General features: G+C 48.3%; 2 protein-coding genes across 2 annotated transcripts in view; one reads left to right on the forward strand and one right to left on the reverse strand.

Moving 5' to 3' along the window:
• NINJ2 (ninjurin 2) overlaps positions 1–13,854 on the forward strand; it is a gene marked incomplete at both ends in the record, with an annotated part of 44,267 nt that extends 30,413 nt beyond the window's left edge. The window contains 2 exons of the mRNA XM_084297218.1: positions 12,736–12,967; positions 13,691–13,854. Of these exons, the coding sequence (XP_084153344.1) occupies positions 12,736–12,967; positions 13,691–13,854 (396 nt within the window). The remainder of the gene's footprint in view (positions 1–12,735; positions 12,968–13,690) is intronic.
• A 3,547-nt stretch (positions 13,855–17,401) lies between these two features.
• B4GALNT3 (beta-1,4-N-acetyl-galactosaminyltransferase 3) overlaps positions 17,402–21,712 on the reverse strand; it is a 53,881-nt gene continuing 49,570 nt past the window's right edge. The window contains exon 20 of the mRNA XM_084301598.1: positions 17,402–21,154. Within this exon, the coding sequence (XP_084157724.1) occupies positions 21,046–21,154 (109 nt within the window). The 3' untranslated portion in view covers positions 17,402–21,045. The remainder of the gene's footprint in view (positions 21,155–21,712) is intronic.

Below are 21,712 nucleotides of genomic sequence, written 5' to 3' on the forward strand. Positions count from 1 at the left end.
CTGATGTGCTGGGATTGACCCATCCAGGACATGTTGGCAGGTACCTGCCAACTGATCTTCCTCCCCATGCATGCCTATCCATAGAGCATTCTCACAAGTACAACTTCAGCCACATGAGCTTTCTCAGCAGCCTGTGAAGGCCAGCACATCTCTATTCAGTCATCTAGAAAGCCCTCACTGCTTTTGGAAGCATAAAACCCCATTCTCTGGGATGCTTGAACACTCTGTTTTGAGATACTGTTCCCTTCATTTTCCTGTCTCAAATTTTTGTTCACTATATGTTGGGGTAAAAACTAACAGGGTATGTTCCTGCTCTTGCTGGATTTGAGACCAGGTAGGCATTCACCATTTAAAACCATGTGGGAACACTTGCTTCAGAGCAGGATTGTTCTGAATCATTGCTTTGGAAACTAAAAACAGCTGGACGAAGTCTATCATTGCTTGCAGTCTGCGCAAGAGTTGCACGGGATTTAGGTCAAGGACAGTTTTATTTCTAAAACATTAGATAATTTGACCTTTAGTATTGCTTTTACCTAAAGCTGAACAGCAACAGCTGTATGAAGAACTGGGCCCAAAACATAATGCTTGTCCCAGTCTACTGCAGCTTCTTTTCTGTGCTGCAGGGAAGAGAAACTTAAGACTCTGGCAGGTTGCTATTGAAAAATCATAGCATATAGTATTAAAGCAGGACAGGCAGTTTTACCTGAAGAGAAATATTATTGGGAGAACATGTGCCAGTTAGGTGGTTAATATTAGATATCAAGAAAAAAAAAATCAGAGGCTACATGAACCATTAAAAAATAAATCAAATTTAATAAAATCTAGTTTTACATGCATGACCATCTTCTGAAGTAGCACTTTTTACAGAGCACCCCTTCTGAGCTTTGCTGTACACATTACTACAATCTTCCAGGCGCTTGTTTGTTATTTTAATACAACAGAAAAAGCACAAGATGAATTCTGAAATAGATTGATAGAGGGGAGAAAGAGAGAGAAACTCTACAGTTGCTACATATTTGTTTTTCTATGGATTCCATCTGGCACCGTATCTTAAATGAGTTACATGAGGCATTTTTGAAGCCCAAATGATTAGGGCTTTCTTGAATTATTTGCCCTTACTCCAACACCTACATTGCAGCTGGTCAAAGAAGTTTCCAGATTATACAGTGATATTTTGCCATACCTCCTCACCTAGAGCTCTATCTAGATAGCATATAACCCATTTTAGTCATCATTGTATCCAAATTCATAATGCACTGGAAAAGAAATGCGAGCATTGGGTAATTAATGGCACTGCAAAAATTCTTGCTACCATCTTAGCGATGGAGCAACCCTCACGTTTACAAAGGAGCACCACCTGCTGGTTGTCTCGGTTCTCGTCTAATCCGTCTCTCTCCTGCCACCCTCTTCCCAGTAAGTACTGAAGTCAGATCACAGCTTTTAGGGAGACTTGCTGATGGAAAAGGGGCTGGCTGCTGTGACACGGGACCTAGAGATTTCAAAGGTGAGCCTCTGAACTCCTCAAGGCCATGCCCAGCAGGAAGCAGCTGTGATGGCACAGCTGGAGCAGAGGGGGACAAAAATCCCCCTCCTCACCACCTCACTCCCTGCTCAGTCTCAGAGGCCTGCACCGAACAGCTCCCACGTGAAAAGCAAAGACAGGGGTCACTTCCTTTTCCAGTTTCTGAGGGCCTTTATCCATTTTATCAAGCTCTTTCCTTATTCCTCTCACTTTGACTTCCCTTTAAACACATGACTTTGCCTTGCTCACGGCAGCACCTGATGGTTGAAATCCAAGATGTTGGGTTTGTGTCAGTTATGCCAGTGTCCTGGTGATCACCCAAGTAGTTTACTATTATCTACTTAATGCAGTTTGCCAAGTAGAACAGCCATACTACCTAATATTAAAAAAAAAAAAAAAAAAAAAAAAAAAAAAAAACACTGATCCTGGCACTCAGTTTTACCACTTTGTCTGATCTTACTTCAAGGGGGATGCTTTCAGAGCCACACTGATGGAGAATAATTTAAAGTTGTGAAGTTCATCTGAAATGGCCGAAGATAAGCATTTTATTGTTTAACTTTTGATGAACTCAGTGCAAGTTGGATAGGAAAGTCCCAGTATCATTTTTCAGAAGTGGGAGAAGTTACTGGCCACTGGCTGTTTCAGTTCTGATCTCTGCCCAGCTGCGATTCCCAATTTATGTGCAGTATTACCGATTTACCAATGGCCATTTTTACAGCACACTATATCACTGCCCTGACTTTAGCACGGCTAGCTTTTACAGCACCATCAAGCTGCACTGAAGGATGGAAAGAAAAAGAAAAACAACTCCATCCTATGAATCCTTCTGTCAACATAGCAAGCTATAAACCCAAACAGCAGGATGACCCCACCCTTGAAATTACTCCAGGAAGAGAAGGGTAAGCCAAACTTAATATTTCTAATTAAGGAAAGTCATCTACTCTATTACCACCTTAAATCCCCTCCCTGGACTTTACTGTTTGTCCTACGCCATAGAGCTGGCCCAGCTCTCAATTATTAACAATATAGTCAAAGCTTCCCAACTCAGATGCCTCAGACTGGTAAACCCTTATAAAGCAAAATGATATCAGAAGCACTAATCTCAGATTGTCCTTACAAAGCCCTGGGTGCCCAGGAGGACAATGTGTTGGGTCTTTCATCTGTTCCTCACAAAGGAAGGGCTCCACGGTGACCTGGTTAGCTGTGTCCCCACATCCTAGTTCCCAGTGCCCTCTAGTGATAACGCCTTGCCCAGGATGCCAGGTTCTCCATGAGAAGTGAGCCTTTAGAGGGGCTTAATTATAGGGCTTGAACCCTCTGCACAACATTGAGATCCTACTGGATTTATGTAGTTTGTGAAAATCCACACTAAGAAAAGATTTTAAAACCACTCTTGCAATCTTCTGCCTGCCTCCTGCCCTGTCACCCTCTCTCATTGCCAGTGTCAGCCTACTAAGGAGCTGCCTCCAGGGCCCTGCATGGGGTATGAGGATATCCCACAGGGCCCACTGCTGCCTTTCCACAAGAGCACTTGTCCTGTGGGTAGATGGATCTGTACAGGGCCTTTTTTCTCCCCAGAATAAACTTCCAAACGTTAATTGTAGCAGATGGCACAATTGCATGGCTCTGTTTCTTCCAATTTACTGGAAAGAGACTAAGTTGCATACTTCAGTAAAAAGGGCATGGCTGGGACACTTCTCCATTTGGGGAAGGCGTGGGAGAAGGGCTGCCTGTTCGCCCTGCTCCTGTTCCCTCAGCCACTGGAAGGCTCTAGAAGAGGGGAAGACACCCAGAGCATACTCCACAGGGCTCTGCAGGGAGAAGAGGGTGAGCAACTCAGCAGGAATTGGGGAGAAGGCTCTCCCAGTGATTCAGTGAAGACTGTCAGGTCTATGTACACCAGGAAGTCTGTGGAAATTGCTGGGAGAGGAACTAAGACTGAAGGAATTAACTCACCCTGCAAAGGCACTTTGTTTTAAACATTAATGTGTCTCACCCAGCAATTCCCCTAATTAAAGAATTACCTGTTTTTAGCTTAATAGACTGCTCTCATAATTCCAGCTTTACACACTGATGCCTTTTGATGCAAGGCCATTCCACTTCAGGGATCTGTCTGCTTCAGGTTTCCCTCACACATGGCCAGAGTACAGGTTCTAGCATAAAACTCACATTGAGCCCATCTGGATTTTCCTGGTGGTTCAGATTCACATAACTTTACCTAACATCTATGGATAATAATCACACGTGTACAGTCTGCACAAGCTAACTGTCAAATCCATCATGAAGTTTAACTTCAGAACACTTAAAATCCGATAGAATTAGGATAACAGGCTCTGACTGAGAGCAGTCAGACTCGTGGAGTGCCCACAGGGAGACCAGAGCCCCATGGTGTTAGTTACTGTACATATGCAGAAGAGGAAGGATTTTCTTGTACCAAAAAGCTCTTAACGTGAGATGTGAAACTTATTTTTACTGAGAATCCAAGACAGATATTGTACAACAGCTCAGGGCCAGGCTGAGGCCTCACGAGCTCCTGGAACTGACTTGACTCACACGATCCCATTTCTCTCCATTTTAGCAACAGCAGCATTGAAACCCTCTAGAATGCAGCTAACTGACTCGCCACAATCAATCCAAGAAGGAGAGCAATAGCCTCAGCTGGACAACAACCAAGCCACAAGCAGAAATGCTAATGCACTGGCCCCACACAAAGCAACACCAGGCACAAAGCAAACAAGCACGGCAGTTCCTCAGCCAGGCTTGGAGATACAAGCCATGGATGTGCTCCACAGCACTCAGAGGTGCTCCCTCTCACCCCTCAGAGCACCTTTCGAGCACAGCACCCTGCACCTGTCCCAGGTCACCCCAGCCCTGGCAAGGCAGCAGCAGCCTTTCCTGGCACAGCACACTCCCAAGCAAGGGGCAGCCCTGCCTGCCAGGGTTTAATGGAAGGGTGTTAACACTAATTGAAGCCGAACAGCCACAGCCATGCATCACTTGGCATTGTCTTACATTAAAAAGACACAGCCACTTGGTAGAACACCCCTAATGTGTTTAAAAGTCTTCCCGGAGACAGATGATGTTGTTTCTACGTGTGACATTCCCAAGCAGCCTAGCACAGACTTGAGATGCTGCTCTGCATACTTCACTGCCCATTGCTGACTACACACATCTTTCCCTGTAACCCAGCTACTGGCTCACGAGTTTCCACATTCACTACCTAGTTTGGCCAGCCCTGAAGGAAAACAAAACAAAACACATACAAGCAATTAGGATTAAGGGCTTATGAATGCTTAAATTGGCAGCAGCACCTTTATTTTTCCCCTTCCTCCTGATGGCACGAGGCCTCAGCTGGCACACAACTGAGTGTGCCTGTTCTGAACAAAAATCTGTAGATTTAACCCTTTTAGATCAAGAGATTAGTTCAATTTCCTGGCAGAGAAGGAAACTAAGCCTGGCAGAACGTGAAGAAAGAACAGCACACATCCAGGTGAGACCAAATCAGCAGGGTATGTTTGGAGCTGCTGGTGCAATAGCAGACAGACACAGACCCACAGGACAAGGCTGTTGTATTAGCACGTGAAGCTGGAAAAATGCACTGCAGATAAACTTATAAATAATGGAGGGACCAAAACCCCTGAGTTGCACTCTTTACGGATGATTTCATCAGCTCTGCCTCTCCTGAAACCCTCAGATTCTCCTCTCCTTCCAGCCAGACTGTCACAGCTCCCTTTCCCTGGGGAGCCCTGAGCTCTCAGAGGGTGACTGGGGGCATGTACCTGTCAAAACCTGCAGATGAACCTGAACCCCAGAGTGGCTTAAAGGGAGGTTTGTCTGCAAAAACACTAAGTAAAGCTCTCTGAGAATAAAAAAATCACCTAGTTTCAAAAACTTCACTGGCTTACCTGATGAATCCAGCCCATGTGTATTACACACCCAAACACGGGCACATATCATGCTTCTACAGTAATCTGTAGCCATGTCTCTCTCCAGACATGCCCTGTGTGAGCCATCTCATTATTTTATAGACAGGAAAATGAAGATCCAGGGAGAGCATGTAAAATGACCTAAGCCTCATAGCAAAGGACAACACACAAGTTAACCTTGGGCTTCCTCACATGGAAGCCAACATGAGCCCAGGGCTGGGGTAGCTCTGTATTGAGTTGCAGGTCACCAGACCACAAAGGATCTTTGCTAAATGCTTGCCCCATCCTAAGAGTTTTACCTGAGGCATCTGTTACCAGCCACAGTCAGAGGGGAGCTAGCACTTTGGTCCGACCCTGCACAGCTCTCACCATCCTCCCACAGTTACAGAAATCAACCTGACCCTCAGCAGCGAATGCAGACACCCTTAGAGTTGAAAGATGTTCTGATTTAGGACCTTGCCCTAGGAGTGTTTTGAATTAAGATGATCAATATAAACTTATCTGCTCTTTGGATCTGGCTGCAGCCTGAGATCAGAACCAGCTTTTCTTAATATTTTGTGCCATAAGCCACCCAGCTCGGGGATTCATCTTAACATGTTTAGCTTTGTAAGCACAATGCAGTGGTTACTGTTGTGCCTCCCGGCTGCTCTTCCATTTTTTATAAACTCATTTTCTCTGCTAACCTACTTTTAATTTTTTCTCCCCCCATAAAGCTGTTTTTAGCCTCCACTTACTTTCTTCTCCCCACCCCCCAAGTCACCAGGATAAGTCTGCTCTGGGTGCTAAACACAAGTGACTTGAACAGGCTCCAGCATCTATATCCTGGCTTTGGAAATAATTGCTCCTGCTAATCCTTTCAAGTGCACTCCCAGCTCTGTGCATTCAAAGAGGTGTCCCCCCTCTGCCGCACGCCCACACCCAGTTGCTCCTGTTCAGCAGCCAGGGATCACACATCAGCACATCCTAGCTGTTAGTGCCAAGAAATACGTGTGCCCCCAAGCCCACTACTTGCTCCTGAGCTGGTGAAGGAGCCTTCATCCACAGTGTCGTTGCCCTTCCTGCCTCTTCCTCAGTCCAGTTTACCTGGAAAAGAAACACTGCCTTCTATTCCAGCTCAGCTCTGCAGCCTGCCAGTCATTTCCTGGATCCCTTCAATTCAGTATCATAAATACGCTTAACGAGGGGGTTTAATATAGATTTGGTAAGACAGTTATTTGTGCAATACATAATTTATGCTGCCCTGTAGCACGGGAAGCCGTGTGCAGCATCCGAGAGTGAACAGATTCAAGGAACTTGCCGTAGAGCAGCGCAGTGTGCCAAGGGGAGGGCAGGGCGAAAAAGGAGAAGCAACCTGAGTGAAGGAAAAAGGAGCTGAAAAATGTGTGAGAGAAAGGCAAGGAGAGAGGCACAGGTTGAGAAAACCACGGAGAAGGAGAAGACAGAAGGAGGAGGAGAGAAGGAGGCAGATGGGGGCAGAGCAGGTCCTGCAGGATGAGCAGAGCTGGGGAGAGGGAGAAGGGGAGCGCAGCGCACGCATGCCTGATGCGACAAGCAGGTCTCTGCAGGCTGCAAGTGCCGCAGCCAGCCGGGAAGCAGAGCCTGCTGCCGTGTCAGCCGCAGGGCAAGAGCAAGGAGAGGCACTCATCTCGTGGGGCTCTGCGGCCTCCTGACTCGCCCCGCTCCTCACCTCTGCTGCCAGCCACGGCCAGGGGACCTCACCACTCACTTCCAGTCCTTTAGCTCTATGTAGGTTTCCCTGTTAGCCTCCTGCATGGCCTCATTTCTGAGCCACAGTGAGAACACGAGGCCAGCCTTTCAGCTGGGTAAATCCAGGAGGCTCTGCTGACAGTCTCACAGCACTTCATGCTCGTCCCTTTATCCATATTAGTGTCCCACCTAGAGACCCGCTGGCTCAAGGGTGAGGTCCCAGCACCGTAGGTGCTGCACTGTGGTGACATCTCTGCCTAAGAAAGCTCACCGGGTTTGCACGTGGGTGTGAGATGAGATACAGAAGGTGGGTAAAGCGAGTGGAGAGTTCAGTGAGACTGGAGAACAAGAACGGTGCTTACCAAGCAAACAGGATCTGTGCTGGCCATTTGCCTGGGTTTCCACTTCTGAAGAGGCACCGGCCCTCTGCACTGGAAGCTACTTTTGGTTGAAGAAAGCTCATCTAAAACCACTGGGGTCAGTTTTACACTGAGCAGTGCCCTGTCACAGAAATGTGGGGGCACCTCAGAGAAAGATCAGAAAGGTCTTGATCAGAACCACTCCTGCATAGGGGCAGAGCCTGAGATACAAGGAAAGCATCCCTGACTTATTTTCTGGGGTTCATCCAATGCGAATCAAAGGCAACACAACCATTTAGCTCTGGACAGGACTCCCAGCAAGCAGAACAGATGGCTATATTAAAAACAAAAAAACCCTAAGCACAACTGGACGAGCTGACAGACCCTGCAGAGGCCGAGGAGGGGGACTGGCCCTGAACGCTCAGCTCTCGTTTTGCCTGCAGCAGCCGTGGCAGGGTTTGCTCTAACTTCTGCTTGTGGAACACAGCCAGGGTGCTTGCTGCCAGGCTAAATAGGAGATAACCAGTCCTGATCTCACAGGGTCTGCAAGACAGTTGGTATTGACCAGAGTGCTCTCTGCATGTCCCTCCTCTGCAGACAGACATACAAAGGTACAACCTGCTGGGGGGCAGGAGTCTGGCCATCTCTGCTGCTCCCCATGCTGCCACCAACACTGCCAAGTGCCCAGACGTGGCATGTATGCCAAAAAATATTAAAATTGGCTCCCTTCATCCCAAAGTGATTTGGAGCTGCAGGAACTGAGCTGGAAAAGCAGAGCAGCTAATAACCGTGCACACACAAGCATTGACTTAGAGCAGGGCTTTCCATCTCTGCCTCCTGCATGCAGAAGGGAAACAGTGCTCCTCTCCTGCCTCGCAAAATGATGAGTTTCTGTGTGCTTTAACCTTCAGCAGCTGATGTTTACAAAGTACTTCTGCAGCTGCCAACTGGCAAATACTGTGGAAAAACACCCTGGGTTTTCCCTGGTGCCTGATGCCCGGTGCATGCCTGTGTGTGCTCGCCTGTGTGCGGCTGTTTATCAGCTGCCATCCCCGCAGTGCGAGCCTCCGCACCTACCCCTCTGCGTGCAGGGCCTGCCTTCACGCCTCTGTTTGCTTTGGCACCCTCCAGCATTTCCCTTGGAAAGGATGGCCGGTAATATAGCTGCTCCTCAGACAGCCCCTCTGCCAGAGCACTCCCACGAAGAGGATTATCATCCACATACTTCTCAACCTCACCCCGTCCCACTGTCTCTTTCAGCCTCTCCTCCCCCAAGGAGAGGGTCACAAAACCCACAGGTTTTGCAATTAGATCCGCTCTGTGTTTCCCCCCCCCCCTCCTTCCCCTCGAAAAATACAAGAGCAACCATAAGTTTTGCAGAATTTTTCCAAGCAGCTTTAAAAAAATGTTCCAGCCCCTCACCCCCTGCAGCAGAACTGCAAGCTTTGGAAAAAAAAAAAAAAGTGTAGGTGAACCTTCTCCAAAGGTTTTCATAATAAGGTAGCTATTTCTTGAAGGAAAATAAATAATAAAAAGCAAAGAATTTCCTTGAAAACTAATTTCAGTGGAAAGTTTTCAGGTAGATTTAGTTAGCAAAGCGGCGCCGGGCAGCTGTGTAGGCCAGCATGCCCTCTGGTGCCAGAGCCAGGCTTCACAGGCCCTGCTGCCTGACAGCTCCCCATGCAAAAAGTGGTAGGCCCCACACACTTGTGGTGATATTCTGCTCCTCCTTTGTAAACCAATTCCTAAAAAAGATAAAAATAAAAGTAGAAGTTGGAAGCTAAGTATTAGCGCACGTGTCTGTAGGGGAGTGCTTGGAGTAAAAATAGAGCCTGTTATAAAACATCGCTGGGTGCCTCACTCAGCCCCTTCAGTGATCTGCGTGACTGTGCCACATTTACACAAGAGAAAACAAAAATGATTTGCCTGAGGTCAGACTGAGGCTTGCCCAGGCTCTGTAGGGGAATACAGCTGTCTCATACAGAAAGCCAAGACATCCAGAAGATACTGCAGTGATCCCCACTCCCAGGAGGGCACACTTTCAACGCGACTAGAAAGACGCCAGCTCTGCCCTGATGACCTAAGGCACATTAATAAGCCTTCAGGTACGTCCTGTGGCTTGCCTTAGGTCTCTGCTTGCCAAAAGGGAATCACAAGCTCCCCAGCGATCCCACATAACCCCCTGCAGCTCCCTGAGCAATCCTGCTGCGGGAAACACAAGCTGCTCATGAATCAGCTCCTGGACCACAGCCATCAGAGGACTGAACTTTGAGGCAAAGCTAGAGCAGCATCGGTCCCATTTCGAGAGCTTTGCACACACAGCAGCAGCCCAGGAATAAAACAGGAGAGGCAGTCACAGCTTTCTTACCCTTGCCCACAGATGCAGTGGTTAGCTGGTGCCAGCTACAGCACTGGCACCCCATCAATGCCATCCTCCCACAGCAATTGAAACACCAGCTCTCTGAAGACTGCTGCTCTGCTTAAGCCTCATGCTATCGGACACTCCAGGTCTGCATTTGTGGCTGCTGGGCCAGACAGAGCACTCGGTAAGGGCAGAATCCATAGAGGAGCTGGATTGCTCTAACTTTAGCTGCAATCAATAGGACTTCTGCAGTGTAAGCACTTCTGCAGACTGGTTGATTGCTTAGCTGCCTTCACATCAGCCTGGCGCCCAGCTTTCACTATCTAGTAACCTTTTGGCCACCTTTGTTGATCTACCAAGTCAGGGCCAACAGAACCTCATAACAGGAATCAAGTGGTTTTTTTGTGTGTGTGTGTGTTTTTTTATTTTTATTTTTTTATTATTATTTTTTTTTTAAACTGCTCAGTGCAAGGATTTCCCAGATCCAGCAGCTCCACATAGGAGAGCAGCAGCTTTTTCTGCCTGCTGTATCATCTCCTGAACAGAGGTGCATGCCATTATGCTCACTCATATGAGAAAAGACCACATGAAAACTACTTCCATAGCCTGTTCGTCTGTGACACAGCTCAGCACATTGCAACTCTGCCCCAATTCTCGCTACAGGTAAAGGAGCTGGCAGCTCAGGAGGAGGAAGAGATTTTATTCAAAAAGGACTGACTTGCCTTATTTGTCTCCACATAAGCTGCTGGGAACAGATGTCTCAGCCTCCTTGTGCCAGTCACTTGTTTGACAAAAGCTTTGTCTGGTTTGTACAGAGTCCTTGTTCTGGCATCCTTAACTCATCATTACACAGAGATAAATTCTCAATGCCCAGCATTGTAGCGCTGCTGGGCAGAAGGCAGACCTCAGAGATGAGGATGAAAACATGCTAAAAGAGACCAAATCTCAAACCTGGCATTACTGGGCATGGGCGTCACTCCGTTGTGACAGGCTCATATACTTGTAAGTCAGCTGAGAGCAGGTCATACCTAAATCTAGGATTTTAAGATTATCCTCACAGTCAGACCTTTTGCTGGCCTCCTTTTCCCAGACATGATACCTCTTTTCTGTTGCCCCAGACATCAGACAGCAATGTTAAAAAGCCCTGAACCCCTGCCCCCCCACTGCCTTAAAGTTTTTACAGGCTCCCCACTCTTCTGCTTTTATCTCCTTCCAGCATCCTTTACCTTCTGCTTTCCACAGCAAGAAATACAGGCTCTGCAAAAGAGCCTCTTAACCACAGCTGCTTCAGGATTAGAAACCACAAGAATTATGTGCTTGAAACTATCAAAAAAAAAAAAAAATATCCCCAAAAGCACATTTCTACTCCCAAAGCTGGCCCCTTCATAGGTGACCACACTTCATCACTCATTCCAACAGGACACAGCCCTTCCTGCACATCTTTCCTCACACAAGGGCAGTATCTGGCATAGCCACAACCCCCCTCTGAAACCTGGTCCCTATCGCAATGACAAACCCGGCACAAGGCTCTCCCAGGTTCGCTGGCTCTGCTCAGCACAGGAAAAGCCAGCGTTGCCCAGGGACACACAAGGAGACCAGAGACAGCAGCACGGAGCACTAGCCATCATTTTTCTGTAGTGCTCTGCCTGGAGGAAAAGATTACATTTTGTGCTTTATCAGAGACAAATGGACCAAAGGAGCACTCACCACTCGACAAAGGCACAGCCCTACTTCCAGTACACGCCTGGAGACATCTCTTCTGCTACTCTGAACAAAAGAGGCCCTTCAGAACCACACCTGGCCCTTTTCTCCAGATTTATAGGGTCGTCCATCAGCACTGAGGGCAAGGCTGCCAACCCTCACTCACTAACAGCTGACAGGAGGCTGATTATCCAGAACTGAAGCCTGTCTGCTACATTGGCATATTGTTGTTATTGATTTTTTTTATTTATGTTTGACAATGATCATAGCTTGCTGCAGATATATTCAAACCGTTTGTTATTGTTGCCTTTGCTGTTTTGTTTGTTTGTTTGTTTGTTTGTTTATCAGCTGATGGCACTCTGAGTGAGCTGAAAACACTTGTCTCATCCATCTCGTTGTCCTTTCATCATCTGGGGCAAGGCAGCTGATAGAGGAGCTTACTTAAGGGTGATAGAGAAAAAGTGGATGGCTAAAAGCAGCCAAATGACCTACACCTTGTAATTAGGTTAAAAGCAACCAGATGACCTATCCCTTGTAAATACCTGTTTCTCTCCGCTGACAAAAACCATACCTGAATGGTTAGTTCAGGTTAGTTGTGATGAATCCCACCCCTTGTCTCCAAGCATTTTGGTGCCTGATGTTTTGAAGAAATGGGTTTCAGAAACAGACAAAAAAAAACATGGATTGTCACATCTGCTCTAGTATTTTGTCTAAGCTAGTAGCTAGGAACAAGCATTCAGAGAAGATCCAAAGCCCAGCCACTGACAGCCCTTTGAACACCCAACTGGAAAAGAAGATCTCTCTTTAAGCCCCCTGAAGTTTGAGGCTTGTCTGTGCCCTGAAGGAAGAGAATTTAATATTGCTTGTAAAATCCCTGTCTCTGGGTAATCTATGCTATTTTATCTCTGGACAAGCTTGTTTTCCACACAAATTCCCAGTGTTTTTCTAGCCTTGCTGAGATCTTGATCACTGCTTGTGTTTTGTGCCTATTAACACCATGAGACGACTGTGAGAGAAATTTGGGTGCTCTCACCAGGTTTAAAACATGAAGCTGTAACTTTCCCAGGCTTTCTAGATAAACCCCATGTCAAGGCAGAATAGAGGGTCCTGTTGGCTTAGGAATTGTACCAGTTTGTGTGGTTTCTCTCTCCTCCCCAGGGCACGAATCCTCACCTCCGGATGAGCGGCCCGATGAACATCAACCACTACGCGACGAAGAAGAGCGTGGCGGAGAGCATGCTGGACGTGGCGCTGTTCATGGCGAACGTCACCCAGCTCAAAGCGGTGCTGGAGCAGGGGGCTTCCTTCCAGTACTACATCACCCTCATCGTGCTCATCAGCATCTCCCTCTTCTTCCAGGTGGTGATCGGGATTCTCCTCATCATCAGCGGTAAGGTGGCTGTCGAGATGTGCATGCCCTTGCACGGTGCTGCTGGCAAAGGGGTGGGAGGGAGAAGCCCCTTTCCCCAAGCCATTCATTCATTAACTCTTCATTATCCTCACATTTAACCAATCCCACAGTTCTACTGCCACATAGACAGTATGTTAACACCATTGTTTCAGATAGGCTTGCCCAGTGCTCCATCTGACATGGGAGTTCTTGCATTGAGTCTCCAACATGTGCCCACTATTAAAAGTGGGCAGAATGCTAACTTTTCCTGTATATCCTACGTGCTTTCTTATAGGGGATATGGGATCTGAGGCCACAGAAAGTCCTGAGGCCCAACCACAGCAGGATGTTTCCAGCCTTGTCCCCTGCATCACCCAGCCTTACCTTGGCACATCCCATGGCCATGCAGTGGGTGTCTCGTGCCTGGCCAGCATGCAGCAGTGACTCGGCTGCTTTGGGTTGGCCATTGTAGGGCCATGGCATTTACATGGCAAAAAGAGACAGGTGACATAAAAGGAAGATGGTTTTCCCCTGCTCTGTCCTCCTACCTTGTTGTAGGGAAGGCTGTGGCCACTGTAAAGCTCCTGGGACTATTCCCCCCGCTCTGTGGCTGCTGTGTCCAGGGCCATGACAGACGTTTACCAAGCAGGGAAGGTGTGCAGGGGCTGGGGGACTTGAAGTCAAGACACAAATCACGTTTTGTTTTTGCACCAAATCACACAGCTCGCCTGAACCTGAATGATGTTGCGAAGCAACCCCGCCTGAATATACTCAACAATGCTGCCACGGCTCTCATCTTCATCACAGTCATCATCAACATCTTCATCACAGCCTTTGGGGTGCAGAAGACAGGCCTCTACCCTACCAGGAATTTTCGACCTTATTAAGTCAAGGGGCAATGGAGCCAGGTAAGAAAGGGGTGTGTCCCCATCACTGCCAGCCCCTGGAGGGGCTCTCAGCATCATTGAAAGGTGGAAGGCAATGCTGCATGGACACACAAAACCTTCCCAGAGGCATGCTGTTGTCCTGCGGGCACCCAGGGTCATTGAACGGTTTCCTTGTTCAATGGGAGAAGGAGGATTTCCTTGCTTGGTCTGTAAAGCGAGAACACCAAACACCCCGGCTGATGGAGTTTCAGAGGACTGTGGATCTCATGCTAGATACTGATAGCAGTTGTGATCTAGAGCTAAATTTGGGAAAGACAACCGGGCTCGTTCTGGGAGGTATCCGAAGATGCAGCATTATCTGAGTAGAAAAAAGGGAAGGTGCTTGGGAGGCAGTGGGGAAAGGGGCTCTTAACCATGATCAGTGTGGTTTGGCGGGGACCATTTTAAGAAGCTAAATCTTATTTTCAGGAGAGAGCCTTGTGAATGAGTTCAACCAAACACTCGGGTTCAGAAGTCAGGTCAGATGAAGGAATGGCATCTTCTTAGGTCAAAAGTCCTTTAGGTCAAGTAGCAAAGTTCGAATGTCTTGCTTATTTGTCATGCCATGTGTAAACACAGCTTAGAAGGAATAAACTGGGGCAACAGCCAGCAAGAAAGCTTGATAGACGCATAACACAATGAGGGAGGAAGCATTTGGGACTCACCATGAAGGCCCAAATCCTGCACAAAACACCACTGCCTTGGGGCCTAGCGGGGTGGGAGCGCTGAGGAGCTGCAGCCCCCACGCACAGCGGTGGCCGTGGTGCCGAGTGACCTGCTCCATCCTGTGTGCCCCCCTGCCAGTGTGGCATGGAGGGGCCTGCCCCGACCTTACGGTGTTTCTGTGTGTCCCACAGGACCTGAGCCACGTGCCTGGAGGTGGATGGAAGCTCCCCTCTTTGTTTGCACCACCTCGGCAGGACCCCGTCAATGAATGGAGAGAACTGGGTGAAACTTTCAGAACCTGTCTGCGCTTCCTGGCATGGCAGCCCCTTGCTGTGACGTTCACACAGTTCTGCAAGGGTGACAGCTTCCACTGCTATCTGAAACTAGAGGAAACTTTGCAGTGATTTCTAGAGAAAGCTGCAGGAACAGCAGCAGGTACACGATTTCAAAGCGTACTTCTGTAAATCTCGTCTCGTATTTTAGCTGCCTGCTTCACATATCCAGCATTGGCTCATTTTGTAGAGAAGACCGGACAATTTACTTTGTAGGATAAATAAACATAAAATGTCCAGCTTTTTGGCTCAGGCATAATTTGCTATATTTAAAGCAGTGCTGTCTAATAGTTTACCTCCCAAATGTAGGAACGGATTTCTCAAACTAAAAAAAAATGGTTCTCATGGGAGGATAGGGAAGTGTGTGTATGTCAGCATGGCTAAAAAGAGTTCAACTATTTTCCTAGTTGTTTAAAAATAAAATTAAATGAGAAACAGTTATGAAAACAATCATATATTTCCGGCATTGGGAAAGTAACAATGACAGAAAATATTATGATCTGATGTCATTGCCAGGGACCCATCAGGAATGCTGTCTGAGCAGCCTGACAATAGGTAGGAGAAAAACATTATACCTAATGAGGCATCCTAGGCTTAATTGCCACGATGGGAAATGACAAATGAATAGTGTATTACTTTATAAATAAATCACCATCATATAAGGTGTTATCACTAACATATATGTTTTCAAATATCTAATCCTCAAATAACAATATTGGGAACTCTCTTGTACTGCAACATTTTTCCTTATAAAATGTCTTTGAATTTTCAGATTTTTTGTTGAAAGAGTACAAATGTTGGATCCTAAATTTTGTAATTACGTAATCATGCTAAAATGGATATTTTAGTAGCCTGGCTTAATCCTATTTAAATAATGATATGCTTTTCTGATTATTAAATGATTTTTTTTCCTTCGTATGGCAGAATCAATCTGGCTGTTTCATTTTGCATGCTCTTACCACCACTGGGAAAGAACTGACATGGAAATTTCCACATACCCGTCTTCAGGAGCTACCAGGAGTGACTGACACTTCAAAAAATATTATATGATAAGATATTTAAAGATACGGGCAGATTCCATTTATACTCCATATCTGAGTTCACAGAACAAGATTTCTGCTTAGGGGTGGCCCTTCTTTTGCAGGGAGATCATGAGCGACCTTGCCAACAACAGCACCTGAGTAAGGCTACAGGCAACATCAGGTTGTGGCTGCAAATCACAGGGGCTTTTTTGCAACTGCAGGGCAGTTGTGTAGAAAGTGCAGGTGGCAAAGAACAATTATGTTACTTTCCAGAATTTTAATTAGTGAAGTTGAGCACCGTCCTAGTCTGTTCTGTGCATCAGGCAAAGACTCGCCTGCCACTTTTCCCGGGGATGACAGGTCTGGGGTGGCAGGAAGTTTGCTGCCTGTCTTGGTCCTCAGTCTCTGCTGATACCGACAGCAAATGGGGGTGGGTGTATCTGAGATGCCTCTGTTATCCTGCTCTCCTCCAGAGAGACCCTTCACTCCAGAGACACCCTTCACTGGAGAGGCAGAAATGCTGGAAAACCATCAGCAAAGGGCCACTGCTGGCTAGCTGGGTTGATGAAAGGGCAAAAAATTGTGTACCCTGTCTGCAGATCCCAAGTCCTGTGAGTCACTGCTCCAAGCAAAGCAGTTAGCATTGATGAGTGAATGCAACAAAAATAAAGGCTCATCTGAGAAAGACGCAGCAAGGGGAAATTCATTACCAGACCTTTAACTTCAACATCATGGTCTCAGAGAGCTGCCAAGTCAGGTACGGCGGCGAGCGAGGCTGGCCCGCGTGGAGAGGGATTCCCAATAGCTGGCAGAGGGGAGCAGAGGACTGGCAGCGTGCTGGAACGCTTCTCCCCTGTCACCTTGAATTACCGTTTCCCATTTTAATGGGATCGGAGTCATTAGCAACCTTGGCTGCCTTTTTCCTTCTCTCTGTCTGACCCCCGTTTGTGCCAAGCTTTTTATACCCACAGGAGGCAGAGCTGAAGTAAAAAGGGGCTGAATTTTAATCCCAGTAAGCAGTTGCCATTAAAGAGCTGGCTGCCCATTGGCACAGGTGGTGCCAAGCACCCGGCTTGGGTCTAGGCTCTCACCTGCAGCCTTCTGCAGGAATCGTCCCATGCTTGCAGGAGAGACAACTTCATTCTCCGCACAGTTGTCCACAGCACTGCTGCTTTGCTGGGGCACTCATTTGTCCCATGTTTCTGCCCTGTTCCATGGGATAAGGAGACTAGACAGGAGAAAATCTGTTTTGTTACCACCCCCTTCTCTAGGGCACCCTGCCTCCAGGGGTCTACAAGAGGTCTTGCTCCTGGCCAGCCTCACTTGCAGCATCTCATTGCCTGCAGCCTCAGTGACGTGAGGCCACAGGAGCAACATTTGGTTCCTAACCTCTGCTGTGGGGTGATGTGGGTGTGCAAGAAACACGCAGACAGAACTGAGCTCTTGTAGGAAGACCATGTATTTATAAAACGTGGGGGAGAACCAGTACATCCCCCCCAGTTCTGACAGAGAGGTGGCCCAGGGGTCGTCTTGAAGGCACAGAGCCACTTTAAGGCAGATAATTCCAAGGTACAATCTCGATTTTTAACACAAGGCATCTGTATCTAAAAAGTGAACAACATCAGATGTTTTTAGGCAATGAAAAGAGGCGAGATAGATGTTCATACCAGGCAAACATTAACGACGAAACAAGTCACATTACTGTTTTCACACAATGCAGCTCTCAGTCCTTCTTGGTTCCCGTTGCTGAGCCACAAAACAAACCTCAGGCCCAAACACACCGGGGAACCAAAAAGCCCTGACGGTGGAGCTGGCTCCTGTGGGCAGAGCCACCTTGCAGTGCCGCCCGCCCTCGTGCCCCCAGCCTGGCCACATCCTGCTGCGGGGAAAGCCTGTTCCTGCAGCGTGCCCCACCATTTCCCCAGCCGGGGCCCTACTGCAGCAGCTCCCTCCCTGCCTGTGCAGCTGGTACGAAGGACACGGTGTGCAACCCATTTCCTCCTGCCTCCCAGACAGGACGTGGCCAGGATGCATGTGCCCCATGGAAGCCAGGCTCCCTGTAGCACTGTGGGGGCTGTGCTGACCCCCAGGACGAGCCCTCTCTGCAGCAGCAGGGAGCCCACTCTTCATCTCTCCGTTTGGAGGGGAGGAAAAAGCTGCAGGTTGTTTAGGAAGAGGGGCAGCAGCCTGGCACTGCTCCTGCAAGATCACTTGTAGCCCGTCCTCTGCTTGCAACCCGCAGCACTCTCTGAGCTCCTGGGCTGGAGGATGGCTTCTGGCCCCATGGGCTCTCTGCAAGCTCCTCCACGGGGGCTGCCAAGTAGTGCCAATTAGTATTTATTAATCGTGTTCACCACTGCAATGCTCAAATACCAACGAAGAATGGCCATTGTGCTAAGAACAGAAGAGCAGTTGTGATGGCAGTTTTTACAGTGGGGACACCGACCCTTAGGAAATTGGACCAGACCCCAGTAACTCCTTCCACGTCCACCAAGGAGCCCCTACGAGGTAAGAAATTCTGCTTGCTCCTGGCCTGGGTTACAGGCGTGCAGGACGGAGCAGTCACCTGGCCAGCTAAAGCACAGGGACAAAATCCTACAGCTTTGCTGGCAGTGCTGCAGTGAGGGTTGCACCCTGCTTTCTAGTCCACTCTTTGCTGGTTGTCCTCCCTGGTGAGGAGGAGGAGTTACTCATTATCATATATACTATATATATATGACCTTCCCTGCACCTGACATCAGGGTTGCCACCAAATCCACCATCTCCCCATCTGCAAAACAGGCAAAACACTGTTCTCTGCTTCATGGGGCCAAGCTGCTAAGGCCTGGCTGCGTCCCTGCTGCTCGCCCCCTCTGCCAGCCTCTCCCCGTGCCTCAGGAGCTGCCTGACAGAGCCAGCCCGGACAAGCTGTGAGCACAGCCTGGGTGTCTGGAGAATATCTCACTTGCGTGCTCACGAGGTTGTGCCTGTGTCTGCGAGTGAAGCGCAGGCTCCGACACGAAAGTGCGACCGACACGGCGTGTTCCAGGCAGAAACAGAGCTTATTGCAACACTACATCCCCGGGCTCTGGCCTCCTAAACTCACATAATGCATTAAAAAAAAAAAAAAAAAAAAAAAAAAAGTTGATGGTTGTCAGCCTCTTCCCCCTCCACCCAAGGGCAGCATTTCGTTCCTTAGTGTCTCCATAGGAAAAGTACCTTCCCTCATTAAAAAGACTGCTCTGGCTTGTGCAGAAGGCTGAGGCTGCCTCCTCTTAGATATTCAGTGTCTACGTTCTGGCAAAGGCTCCATGGACTGAGAGACAGAGCAGTCTCTCGCATACTTCTCACCATAGCTGCACACTGAAGCTTCCTTAAATCGGGTTGACTCCATCAGTCCCGCAGCCCAGGCTGAGGCAACCAGATGATTTGACAGGATTTACATCTCACGTGCCAGGACTTGCATGTTCAGCTTTCTGCTGCAATAGTGGAACCTGATGGGCTCGCCAAGCACCACGGAATTAATAACCAGTGAACACCAATTCCGAATTGGCATCCACTCCATCAGTCTGAACACAAACAACTCTAGTGCCGTGTCAGCATCGCTCGTATGCTGCATACCTCCACCGCTCGCTTTTCAACAGCTCCCCGCAGAGCTGGAAGCCGTCAGCAGCATCCTATGCCACGCTCCCTGCTGAAGGGTGAGATCAGCAGCAGCCTTTTCAGCATCGTGCAGGGACCCTGAAGCTCTGGTGCAGAGCGCTGACTGTGCTGCTGCGGATCTTTGGGTTTCTGCAGTCCCGTAAAATGGTTTTAGGGGTAAAAATCTTGCCTTGCATTAGTGGGAGTTTTAGGGGCTGAGAATTCGCTCTATCATCAGGCTGGGTCTTCCCACAGCTCTTTTATTGTGCCAGCAAGCGTCTGCCCATCATTTTATTCACTCAACCCTCTTCTGCCCACACTGTTCCTTGCACCCAGCACAAATGCCAAGGCCTGAGGCCACCTCCCCTGTAGCAGGACAGAGCTCCCAGGGCTGCTCCAGAAGTGAAGCTGTGCCAGTTCTTCCACCAATGCAAGCAAGTCTGCTCTTTAGATAAAAGCCAAACTATGCTCAGACCTCACTCTGAGGCCATAACTTATTAAATTAACCTTTAGATGCTGCATAAATGTACAGGATTTAGAGAGCAGAATAATCTGTCTCCTCTTTTTTTCTAACAAAATCACAATATCTCAATTAATAAAATATTGCCACTTCTCCCTGCTAGGGTTTCCCTGATATTGTAAGGACAAACACGCATGTCTGTCAGATAAGGTTGCAAAATTCCTCCTGAGATGCCCTCCTAGCGTCTCTGTATAACCCCTCCACTATCCTCAGGCAGTGGATCAATAATTCAGGGAGAGCTGAAACATCAACCCCTGCCACCTTGCTCAGCTGCAGGCAAATGTGGCTCTCCTGGGAACTGTATCTGGGTCTCAATCCACAGCCCATAATTTACTGAATGAGCACAGTTTCTCATAATGATTGAAGTGAAGAGCACAGAGAAATGTCTAAGCACCAGCAGCCTAAAGTGCCTATCAACTCCTCCTCATCCAGATCTTTTTGGGGTCAGCACACGGGCATGTGGACACAATACAGTTCAGAGAAACTATTTTGGTCCCCTGTCCAAATGTATGGATACCAGAGAGATGGGGCAGGGGTTGAGAGGGAAGGAGAGGGTTTTTTTTCCCATTTTATTTTTTTTTCCCCTTTTTTTCTTCAAGTATTGAAAGAAAAGCTGCATTCCTGTAAATAAACCATTCTGGGCTTAGCCGAGAGCTTTGTTTGTTTGCTCTGCACCACGCCAGACTCGACAGGAAATATGGCACCTCTCCCGCTGTGCCATCCACCAGGCCGCACGGCAGGGAACACGACTACTTCACTGGGCAACAGCTTCCCCACACGGCTTCCCAGCAAGACGTGGATCCCGTGTTTTGGATGCAGTGGCTCCCAAGAGAAGCTCCTCATGCCTGACCGTCCCTTCTTCAGCTGGGCCGTCCTGCTGGAGGGCTCTGGGGGCAGAGGGAGAGTTTGTGCGCTTGGCTGTGTGCCTTGATAAAGTGCACGCCGGGGCGAGACGGTGGACGGTGCTGCCGGGCAGCTCTGGTGTTGAAGGCTACAATGTCTTCAGCTGGCGCCGGTTCCACATGCCCCGCTTCGAGTGGAACCAGTGGAAGAAGTTTCTCAGGGAGAGGCGCTCCACTTCCAGCCCAGCCTGCAAGATCCTGGAGGAAAGGAGAAGGGTAAATGCAGGGGAATCTTGATGACAATGATACCAGGGGGCTTAGGCGTGGGAGATCTCCTTTAAGCAGTCCTGTTGTCAACACACCACAACCAGGCTCAAGAGTCCAGCATAGCTCAGGGTATCTCCTACCCACAATCAGGCATCTAATGACACTCGATGAGTGTTTATAGACCCCTGAGAGCAGGACTGGTTGGGAACAGGCACAGGCCAGCTGCATGTGCCAGGCAAGGAGGAAATCCTATCAATCCAACATGGGACTGCTCAGGGTGTTAGACTTTTCCTCAGTGAGCTGACAGAAAAGACATGAGAGGTCCTGAAACCTACAAACCCAACCTACAAACCCCGAGGCCTACGATTTGTACAGCACAGGCCCCACATCATAAACTTCTCAGAAATCGTAACCCTACTTCATGATCCTAAAATGTCTCTCTGACAATCAATTCAAGAAGACGGAGTCTCCATGATCACCAGTACCCAATCTGCCCATGGCCAACCAACAGCATGACTGGAAGACATCAGGAAACAGCTCCTCTCTTAT

This window comes from Netta rufina (genome assembly GCF_964035555.1).
Source record: "Netta rufina genome assembly, chromosome: 1".
In the NCBI taxonomy this organism is placed as follows: domain Eukaryota; kingdom Metazoa; phylum Chordata; class Aves; order Anseriformes; family Anatidae; genus Netta; species Netta rufina.